We start from the raw sequence: 11728 nt of genomic DNA, 5'->3' as shown, positions 1-11728 counted from the left end.
AGAGAGAGAGAGAGAGAGGCAGGCTCCCTGCTGAGCAGAGAGCCTGATGCGGGACTCGATCTCAGGACCCCGAGATCATGACCTGAGCCGAAGGCAGTGGCTTAACCCACTGAGCCACCCAGGCGCCCAATTACTGCAGTCTTTAGCAAAAAGCTGAAAGTCTTCTGACGTCGTCAGTATCCACCCCTACCCCATCCCTTACAATTCTTCAAGGTAAAACTTTTTTTTTTAAAGATTTTATTTATTATTTGACAGAGAGAGAGAGAAAAACACAGAGAGGGAACACAATCAGGGGGAGTGGGAGAGGAAGAAGCAGGCTTCCTGCCGAGCCGGGAGCCCAATGCGGGGCTCGATCCAAGTACCCTGGGATCATGACCTGAGTTGAGGGCAGACGCTTAACAACTGAGCCACCCAGGTGCCCCTCAAGGTAAAACATTTTAATGAAGGGTAGAATCAAAAGCAAACCTGTTCACTTTAAAGATGAAAAAAAGAAGATACAACAATGAACTATATTTTATACCAGTCATAAGGGTTCTTGTCAACTGGGCTCCTAATAAAACCAAGCTAGATGGACAGACACAATAAGCAAGAGTTAAGATAAAGACCACTGTACATAACAAACATGGCAGAGAAGACATCTTGGATCCTTTATTTTTTTTCAAAGATTTATTTATATATTTATTTAGAGGGAGTGTGTGTGTAGAAGTAGGGGGAGAAGGAGAGAATCTCGAGCAGAGAGCACTGAATGTGGAGTCCGATGAAGGGCTCAATCTCACAATCTCACCCTGAGATCATGACCTGGGCTGAAATCCAAAGTTGGACTCTTAACTGACTGAGCCACCCAGGGGCCCCACCTTGGATCCTTTAAAAAGGGAACAAAAAAAGGCATCACATCAAGGCTACTACAATTTAAAAAGAATACACTATACAGGAAATATATTTCCCCCCTCAAAGGAATAAAAAGCACAGAATCTGTGTAACAACATGACTGAATTAAATACAGTCACTAAATTCAATAGGGGGAAATCTAGACCATTGTTTGATTTTTAAAAGAACTATTTAGTCAAAATGAAAAAGGTCCCATGACTGCAATGTAGACAAAACCTTAACAAATAACTAAACTGAGAATAACACTTGATTACAGAAGTGACAGAAAATAATACTACAGCTGGGAGACCTGAATCTGACTAGTTGTGTGACATTAGGCAAATTACTTAACCCCTTGGAGAATTTTTGTTACTCACCAGCAAAAAGGAACTGGATTAAATGACTTTCAAAGTCCATCTACAACAACATCTATGATTCAGTTCTACTCAACATTTATGAGCACCACGCCATATACACACAGCTATCAAACTATTAAATGCCAGGTGTCTAAGGGTCAATACAGTAGATAACTGGTTTGTTTTTTTTTACCCATTTCTATTTTCAAACATTTCTATCCTTTTCTTTTTTTTTTTTTTAATTTATTTGACAGACAGAGGTCACAAATAGGCAGAGAGGCAGGCAGAGAGAGAGGAGGGAGCAGGCTCCCCGATGAGCAGAGAGCCCGACGCGAGGCTTGATCCCAGGACCCTGGGATCATGACCTGAGCTGAAGGCAGAGGCTTTAACCCACTGAGCCACCCAGGCGCCCCTATCCTTTTCTTTAAAAAACAGCTTTACTGAAATATAATTCACATAACATTCAATTCACCCACTTGAAGTGTACAATTCAATGGTTTTTATTATTCATTGTTGTGTAACCATCACTATAATTAATTATAGAATATTTTATTATCACAAAAAGAAACCTCTTACTCTTTAGCAGTCACATTCCATTTATCCTAACTTCCCTAGCCTTGAACAACCACTCATTTTCTGTCTCTCTGGATCTGCCTATTTTAGACATTTCATATAAATGGAATCATACAGTATGTGGCCTTTTGTGTCTGGCTTTACTTGGCATAAATGTTTTAAAAGTTCAACTATTTTGTAACAGGTATTAGTACTTCATTTCTTACTGTGGAATAATATTCTATTATATGGATATACTACATCTGACTCATCCATTCACTAGCTGATAAACATCTGGGTTGTTTCCATTTTTTGGCTACTATGAATAATGCTGCTATGAATATTCCTGTAACAAGTTTATGTGTGAATATATGCTTTCATTTCTCTTGGGTATATAGGTAGGAGTAGAACTGTTGAGTCATAGGGTAACTCCATGTTTTACCCTTTTGAAGATCTGCCAAAATGCTTTCCAAAGCAGCTTCAACATCTCGTGCTCTCTTTCTTTCTCTCCCACCAATAATGTATAGAGGTTCCAATTCCTTGACATTCTCACCAAAACTTGTTATTATCTTTTTGATTATAGCTATCATAGTGGGTGTGACATCTGATAAAGTACTAAAGTGACTAGTTTTGTAACTTTAATCAAGTAATCTAATCACTTTGAAATTCAGCTTTCTCCAGGTGCCTGGGTGGCTCAGTTGGTTGAGCGTCCAACTCTTGGTTTTGGCTCAGGTCATGATCTCAAGGGTTGTGGGATCTAGCCCTGTGTAGGGCTCTGCACTCAGCAGGGAGTCTGCTTGAAGATTCTCTTCCTCAGCCCCTCCTCCCACTTATGATCTTTTTCTTTCTCTCCCAAATAAATATCTCTTTGAAAAAAAAAAAAGAAATTCAGGGATGCCTGGGTGGCTCAGTTGGCTGGGCCACTGCCTTCAGCTTGGGTCGTGGTCCTGGGGTCTTAGGATCGAGTCCAGCATCAGCCTTCTTGCTCAGTGGGGAGCCTGCCTCTCTCTCTGCCTCTGCCTGACGCTCTGCCTGCTTGTGCTTTCTCTCTCGCTCTGACAAATAAATAAATAAATAAAATCTTTAAAAAAAAAAAAAAAGAGGCAATTCAGGTTTCTCAGCTGTAAAATGGAAATAATATTTCATAGCATTCTCAAAGATGTTAATGAAAAAAATGTAGAAAAAATTTAGTATAGTATCCATCAAAAAGTATTTAATAAATAGTTATTATTACCATCAGTTCCTCTGCCCTCTAGGAACTCACTATCTAAATGAAAAAATAAAATACACTTGTGATGCTTGGCTGGCTCAGTCAGTACAGCATGGGGCTCTTCATCTTGGCTTGTGAGTTCAAAGCCATATTGGGTATAGAGATTACTTAAATAAATAAAATTTTTTAAAAAAGAAATACTCTTGTAAAACACTGTCTGACAGTTATTACTTAATTTAAGTGCCCCTCAAATGACAGACACAATGAAGATTACAAGATGGCAGAGAGGGAGGGGTGCCTGGGTGGCTCAGTGGAATGAGGGTCTGTCTGCCTTTAGCTCAGGTCATGATCCCAGGCATCACATAGGGCTCCCTGCTCAGCAGGGAGTCTGTTTCTCCCTCCCCCTGCTTTGTTCTCTCTCTCTCTCCACCCTCCCTCTCAAAATAAATGAAATCTTATTTTTTTTAAAAAGATTGCAGGGCACCTGGGTGGCTCACTTAGTTAAGCAACTGCCTTTGGCTCAGGTCTTGATCCTGGAGTCCCAGGACTGAGTCCCACATAGGGCTCCCTGCTCCACAGGGAGTCTGCTTCTTCCTCTGACCTACCCCCCTCTCGTGCTCTCTTTCTTTCTCTCTCTCAAATAAATAAATAAAATCTTTAAAACATTAAAAATAAAAATAAATAAAAAGATTGCAGAGAGGGAGATGTAATGGGTGGAAGGGATGGGAAAAGTCTAGTCAGACACTTCACTAGGTTTTGAAAAATAAGATCAGCACAGCTGGGAAGAGCAAGAAGAGGTGGAAACAACAAAAATGGGCCTGGATTAAAGAAGAAAAGAGCTCAGATATCCAAAACAAAAACAACAAAAAAAGTTTTCATTGCATAGTAAAACACCACACTCTGTAACAGTAAGAAATATGTCTGATTGGGTGGGAAAGCCAGATCACAAAATTAAGGCCTCTGAACTTTATCCTCCAAGTAACATAAGCAGTCGAGGATTTACAGGAAAGGGAAACCATAAAACCAGGCTTTTAGAAAGATTAACCTGGCAGTAGAGGGAAAAAGACTTGAGGACAAGAAACCTATGAAAAGTTATTAAAATAGGACAAACAGTAAAAACCGAAAGAAAGGGGCCAAATGTAAGAAACACAGAGTAAAAAAATCAAGCAAACTCCTTGGCTGAAGGGCCCAAGTCATGAATATTCTGGAATTGACAGTATACATGGAACACAATCTGAAAAGGACAACACATACTAGTAATCAAAACAGTAATCCAAACTTACCCTCTGCAATGTCTGAGCATGATGTGCCAATGGCTGTGTCTCCACTGTCAGCTACACTTGAGCAGCGGCTGAAGCGACTCCGAAAAGCCTCTGAGATAACTGGGGTCTGCCATTCAGTTCCCAGGGAACTACCCTTTTGAATTACACCGGAACCTGAAACAAGCGGCATTTCCCATCTTTAGTGTGAACCAAGACTGTTTAAATAAAGCACTTAAACCTATGAAAAAACAGCATCATTCTCTCTCCTGTGCCTTTTTCAGCTTCTCAAAATTAGTTAATTTTGAATGGAAATAGCATGAGATGTGAGAATGTTCACAGACAGAAAAAAGACTTATCAAGAACCTAGGAATCTATCAGTAGCTACCATTTTTTGAAATCTAGAAGTCCTAACACTTTACCAACATGATCTCATCTACTTACTTACTGAACAGAATCATCACCCCAAATCTTAGACAGAGCTAAGATTTGAACCCAGGCTGTTTTGATTACAATATCCACATTCTTTCCTATTAAAGGATTTCTTAGTAGGTGCTTCTGGCATACTGGGCATGACAATTCCTCAATGTGTAGTCTATACATGTCAGGATGGTTTAGCATCCTTGGTCCCTATTAAATGCCAGTAGCAGCCCTAAACCTATTCTACCATCACTATGAAACATGAAAATATACCATATGTTTCCAAATGCTCCTTAGGGTAACAGGCAGTCCAGTCTCTTGTTGAAAACCATTGCTTGGGGGTGCCAAGGTGGCTCAACTGATTAAGTGTCTGACTTTAAGTCAATTCATGATCTAGGGGTACTGGGATCAAGCCCTATGCTGAACTTTGTGCTCAGCAAGGAGTTTGCTTCTCTCCCTCTGCCCTTTACCCCACTCGTGTGCATGTGGGCTCTCTCTCAAATAAATAAATTGAAGAGAGAGAGAGAGGAAGGAAGGAAGGAGAGAAAGAAAAAAGAAGAAAACCGCTGCTTGACTAAACTGGGATACCTAGTGAGCAGGGTGAATCCAGATCAAGGTTAAGCCTTAAAAGTCAATCTGAAGAGTTTAACACTATTTTGAGTGCAATGCAAATAAACCACTAAAATTTCTAAGTGGGTAAGACAAAACTAGATTGAGGACATTTTTTTTTAAGATTTTTATTTATTAAAAAAAAAATAAGACTTATTTATTTATTCAACAGAGAGACAGAGAGAGAGAACAAGTAGGCAGAGTGGCAGGCAGATGGGAGGGAGAAGCAGGCTCCCCACAAGGGAGCTCAATCCCAGGACCCAGGGATCATGACCTGAGCCGAAGGTAATCCTTTAACCAACTGAGCCACCCAGGTGCCCCAAGACTGAGGAGATTTACTGAACTTTATTAGGTTGCTACTTGAGGGCCACAGGTAGCAAGCATTCAATAAACACTTGATTTACTAGTATTTATTGTTTAAAAAAAACTATAATTTTTCTAAACTGTATCTGATGATCCATGTAAACAAATGGACAAAAACGTAATGATGGCTACTTATCCATTTAAAATATCAGAGTTTTAGCTGAAATCAGAAAACGAGGTTCTACAGACTCTTTGATTTATGGGAAGCAAATGATATTTGAACACAAATCACCTTATTCTCTTCTTCCAATTATAGTGCTTCTCCCATCTTTTTAACTCACTTTCTTCTACTTTTGCTACCCTCTGCCTTCTACTGAAGGCACTCTAACTTTCCCCAAGGACTTATTCTTGGGGTCACAGTGGACTGCCTGATGTGAAAGAATCTATATTCATGCAGTAATCTATAATAATCTTTCATAAGACATACCCAATGATCAGAGCATTTGATTAGCTAAGATTAGCTGGTGTTACTATCTGTACATATAAGCATAATTCTAGCTAGAAGGAAAGAAATTTGACTTCTAGGTAGTAGACAAATTTCCAGGCCTTCTAAAATACTGAAAATCGATTGAGGGCCTCTATTACCATCTTTCTGGCCTCTTACTTCTTGTTACCACTACTAACCTTCCATTCTTTACCAGTACCACTTTTCTATTTGCTCACTCCATACATCAATTCTGAAGAGATATTTGCTAAAATAAAAATGTATTTTACATTTTTGTAAATGTAAACTGACTGGCTAAGTTGGTAGAACATCCAACTCTTTATCTTGGGGTTGTGAGTTCAAGCCCTCTGCTGGGTGTAGAGATCACTTTTTTTTTTTTTTAAAGATTTTATTTATTTATTTGAGAGAAAGATCATAAGCATGGGGTAGGGGTAGAGGAAGAAGCAGACTCCCTGCTGAGCAAGGAGCCCAATGCAGGACTTGATCCCAGAACTCCAGGATCACCACTCAAGCCAAAGGCAGATGCTTAACGGACTGAGCCACCCAGGTGCCCTAGAGATCACGTAAATGAATTAAACTTTTTAAAATGTATTTTGGTATAGGTACAGAGGCTTATGCTTATTTCAAAATTCAAGTTTGAAAGCTGAAATTTTTTTGTTATGTCATATGTCCTATCACTAACATCTTTTTAATCAAAATATTAAGACTATTATTAATCAAATGAAAGACTACTAAAGACAAAGTCATCAGAAAAGCAGTGAGTTTTGTTAGAAATTGCTACATCCCCCAAATTTGTGTGTTATAACATAATTGTCGTTAGAAATTATACAATCCAGCCCTAAAACAGTGAATGGCATGTAGCAGACGTTCAATAAATATTTGCTGAAGGTATCTTGAACTGATTCAACAAATGTTTTTCAAAATGCTTAATCTATGAAAGCAGCACTCCCAGGAGAATACAACAAACATCTAATACATGCTGTAAGGCACTGTAGGATTTTAAAGTTAAATAAAATATATCCTTAGTTGAAAAAAGGTACTCCTCTCTTCATAAACAACTCAGAATTCCAAAAGCTATTTTTCTATCCTACCTTCTATTTAAATATACCACATCTGTGTTTATTTACATATTTATGTATATTTAACATATATATTTAATATATCCACTTAATATATCTACTGAGCTTTCAAAATCTTGTCAATCCATTCTAAAGATAAATTCCTGAGTCTCTAGTGACAACATAACTGAGACTGTTGGCATCCAAGAAGAATTCCAATCTTTGTGGGCTAGCAGATGACTGACCCACCCACAGGACTACAAAGACAACATAGAACACAGTAATTTATGCTGTGTTTTTCTGATTTCAAATGGAACTATGTTCCAAAGTCATTCTGTTCCTTAATGTGTCCTCCCCTCCCCATCAATCATGTGGTCTTCTTGGAAGCCATGAAGGACCAGAGATAAATAGTTGTTCTTTTGGAGAGGCCTGTTTTTCTATTCAATATAGCCTCATATTATTTTTGTTCTTCAAGTACCAGCATTTTAGTGAATGTTTGTTTGCTATGTATTTCCTTTAAAGGATATTTCTGTTATGAAAAAACACAGCAAAAGTCAGAAAACTCTGCTTACTCACCTGGTGAAGTGGCATGAGAAATCCTCTCACTTGGGTATTTCTCCTGCATGGCCATCAACACCGTTATTTGAGCCAACTGTAAAATGAAGGAATAACCATTCAGAGCTCTCCATTATCTTTTAACTCCTTGTAACTCGCTCCCATTCAACTGCAACTGTCAAACCCACACAGGATTTGTCTTCCACATATTTTACTCCTAAAGATACATATATTTTTTCTAAAGATTTTATTTATTTATTTGACAGACCGAGATCACAAGTAGGCAGAGAGGCAGGCAGAGAGAGAAGGAGGAAGCAGGCTCCCTGCCGAGGAAAGAGCCCCACGTGGGGCTCAATCCCAGGACCCTGAGACCATGACCTGAGCCAAAGGCAGAGGCTTTAACCCACTGAGCCACCCAGGCGCACCCTAAATATATATATTTTTAAAATATTTTATTTATTTATGTGAGAGAGGAGAGAGAGAGCATGAGCCGGGGGAGGGATGGAGGAAGAAGGAGAAGCAGACTTCCCTGCTGAGCAGGGAGCCCAACACGGGGCTCAATTCCAGGATCCCAGGATCATGACCTGAGCCGAAAGCAGAGGCTTAACTGATGGAGCCACCCAGGTGCCCTTCCTATAGATATATATTTTTTTAAAGATTTTATTTATTTATTTGACAGAGAGAGATCACAAGTAGGCAGAGAGGCAAGCAGAGAGAGAGAGGGGAGAAAGCAGGCTCCCCGCTGAGCAGAGAGCCCGATGCGGGACTCGATCCCAGGACCCCGAGATCATGACCTGAGCCGAAGGCAGCGGCTCAACCCACCGAGCCACCCAGGCGCCCCCCTATAGATATTTTTTAAGGCAAAGCAACTCCTAATAGTCCATCCTACTTCTCTTCCTAAAATGAGAGAAAATCTAGAACCAAATAGAGATTCTCAATACTGATCCTATATGTCCTAGAATTCCTCAACTGTTGCAAAAATTAAAAATAATATTATTTTCATTTTATTTTTTTAAACGATTTTATTTATTTATTTGAGATCAAGAGGGAGAGGGAGAGGGGCACAGGCATGTAAGAGTAGGAGGAGGGGCAAAGGGAGAGGCAGAAGCAGGCTGTCCAGTAAGCAGGGAGCCCAGTGACTCTGGGCTCAATCCCAGGACCCTGGAATCATGATCTGAGCTGAAGGCAGACACATAACTGACTGAGCCACCCACGTGCCCCATAATATTACTCTCAATTAACACACTTTACCACAGATTTTCTTAGCCATGGAAGCAGGATGAGAGAGTAGGGCAGAGAAAGAACTAAATAACCAAACCAACAGTGTATTATTATGACTCAATTATCAACATAAATTCCCCAATTCCTCCAGTAATTAAAGTTAATTATAAGATGCATAAAAAAATAAATAAGATGCACAAATAGAATTCTTGGTCATAAGAAGAACCCCAATTCGCAGCTGGGAACACAAGATTTTCTTCTCATTTATATTTATTCTAATGGTAGGCTGTGAAAATTCAGCAAATGTCTGATTACTATCTGTGTAAACAAAAGCCTTAAATAACTGTAACTAACAGTAGCAAATAATATCTTATATTTGCATAGTACCTGAGAGGCATGGCAATACAGGGAAGTGGTTCAGAGTATGTACTTGTGATCAGACAGCTTGGGTTTGAAGTCTGACTTCATTAGCTGTGTAATGCTGGGCAAATTTTGTAGTACCTCTATACCTCAGTTCCTTCACATAAAAATGAAGATGGGGGCACCTGGGTAGCTCAGTTGGTTAAGCACCTGCATTGGACTCAGGTCATGATCCTGGGGTCCTGGGACTGAGATTGAGTCCTGAGTCGGGCTCCCTGCTCAGCAGGTAGTCTGCTTCTCCCTCTCCTCCCCGCTGATGCTATCTCTGTCTCTCTCTGTCTCAAATAACAAAATCTTTAAACAAATAAATAAAAATGAGATGGAGGCACTTGGGTGGCTCAGTCAGTTGGGCATCTGACTCTTGATTTCCACTCAGGTCATGGTCTCAGGGTTTTGATGAAGCTCCACGTTTGGCTGCACATTCAGCAGGGAATCTGCTTGAGATTCTCTTTCCCTCTCCGTCTGTCCCTCCCCCTGCTTGTGTGCATGCGCTCACTGCCTCCCTCTCTCAGATAATTAATAAGTAAATCTTAAAAAAAAAAAAAAGTGAAAATGAGGATAGGAGTGGTTGGTTGGGTCTGTCAGTTAAACGTCCAACTCTTTTTTTTTTTTTTTAAAGATTTTATTTATTTGCCAGAGAGCACAAACAGAGGAAATGACAGGCAGAGGGAGAGAAAGAAGCAGGCTCCCGTTGAGCAGAGAGCCCAATATGGGACTTGATCCCAGGACCCTGGGACCATAACCTGAGCTGAAGGCAAAGGCGTAACCCTCTGAGCCACCCAGGTGCCCCTAAACGTCCAACTCTTAATCTCAGCTCAGGTCTTGATGTCAGGGCTGTGAGTTCAAGCCCTGTGTTGGGCTCCATACTCGGGGTGGAGCCTACTTAAAATAGTAACAATAAAAATAAATAAAAATTAGAATAAAGACAGGACCTAATTCATGCCAATTCATTTAAAATTAACTCACAACAGTGTCTGACACATGTAAGTGATTAATTATGTTTTCATTATTATTACTTGGCAGTTTATATCAATAAAAAAATGAGATATGATCATCCTAGGAAGATACAGTTTAAATTTGGAAACTGATAAGAATTTAGAAACTTATAAGAGTCCCTAAAGAGTCTGGGACAAACTCAATTGGTAGATCACAATTCTTAGAAGTGAAATTCAACTTTGGTGAGAAAACAAAGGCTATATGGGTACTATTTCTCTAATGTGCTTTACTGACCTCTATAGTTTTCTCTTAGTAACAACACAAACCCTTACTAATTCAAGGCATCTATAAACAGAAATGGTACCATCCCCTGACATCCCAGTTCTTCACATAGTGGGTAAGAAATGACTCTTCAGTAAAAGTTTCAATTTATGGCTATTATCATTTAGTATGTTAATGGTGACACAGAAGGATTAGATTATCTACCTAGCAGTGGTATCAAATGGTCAATATCAAAATCCTTTTCTTCACTTATGAAGAAAGTGGATGGCTCAGTGGGTTAAAGCCTCTGCCTTCAGCTCAGGTCGTGGTCCTGGGGTCCTGGGATTGAGCCCCGTGTCTGGGTCTCTGCTCAGCGGGGAGCCTGCTTCCCTTCCTGCCTCTATGCCTACTTGTGATCTCCGTCTGTCAAATAAATAAATAAAATCTTTTTTTTTTTTTTTAAAGATTTTATTTATTTGTCAGAGAGAGGGAAAGAGAGCGAGCACAGGCAGACAGAATGGCAGGCAGAGGGAGAAGCAGGCTCCCTGCCGAGCAAGGAGCCCGATGTGGGACTCGATCCCAGGACGCCCTGAGCCGAAGGCAGCTGCTTAACCAACTGAGCCACCCAGGCGTCCCAATAAATAAAATCTTAAAAAAAAAAAAAGAGTTACTCTGTAACTCAGAAATTCCATTCCTAAGTATATGTTCAAGAGAAATAAAAACATGTTCACACAAAATTTTGTACATGAATATTCACAGCAGCATTACTTATAATAGCTAAGAAGCAGAAAAAACTCAAATGTCCATCAACTGATAAACAGGTAAATTCCATTTATATGAAGTGTCCAGAACTAGAAAATCCATATACACAGCAGATTAATGGTTACCAAGTACTAAGAGGTGGGAGGTCAGGGAATGGGTAACAACTACTAATGGACATGGTGTTTCTTTCCAGGGTGATCAAAATCTCCTGAGATTAGATAGTGGTGGTGGCTGCAAAACCTTGTGAATGTACTAAAACCACTGAATTGTACGCACATAAAACTGAATTTTATTATACATGAATTTTACCTCAATTAAAAAAAAAAAAAAAAAGAGGAGGGCGCCTGGGTGGCTCAGTGGGTTAAGCCGCTGCCTTCGGCTCAGGTCATGATCTCAGGGTCCTGGGATTGAGTCCCGCATCGGGCTCTCTGCTC

General features: G+C 39.9%; 1 protein-coding gene across 3 annotated transcripts in view; it reads right to left on the bottom strand.

The window, feature by feature from the left end:
* Nucleotides 1-11728, bottom strand: part of CEP85 (centrosomal protein 85) — a 34900-nt gene that overhangs the window by 20410 nt on the left and 2762 nt on the right. For all 3 annotated transcript variants that reach the window (XM_059376744.1, XM_059376745.1, XM_059376746.1), the window contains exons 2-3: nucleotides 7716-7791; nucleotides 4269-4421 (exon numbers count right to left, since the gene is read on the bottom strand). In XM_059376744.1, coding sequence (XP_059232727.1) covers nucleotides 4269-4421; nucleotides 7716-7770 — 208 coding nt within the window. In that variant the 5' untranslated portion in view covers nucleotides 7771-7791. The remainder of the gene's footprint in view (nucleotides 1-4268; nucleotides 4422-7715; nucleotides 7792-11728) is intronic.

The sequence above is a fragment of the Mustela nigripes genome, chromosome 14 (genome assembly GCF_022355385.1).
Source record: "Mustela nigripes isolate SB6536 chromosome 14, MUSNIG.SB6536, whole genome shotgun sequence".
Lineage (NCBI taxonomy): Eukaryota > Metazoa > Chordata > Mammalia > Carnivora > Mustelidae > Mustela > Mustela nigripes.
Note: the sequence above shows the minus strand (reverse complement) of the source record. Positions and strands in the feature narration are given on the sequence as shown.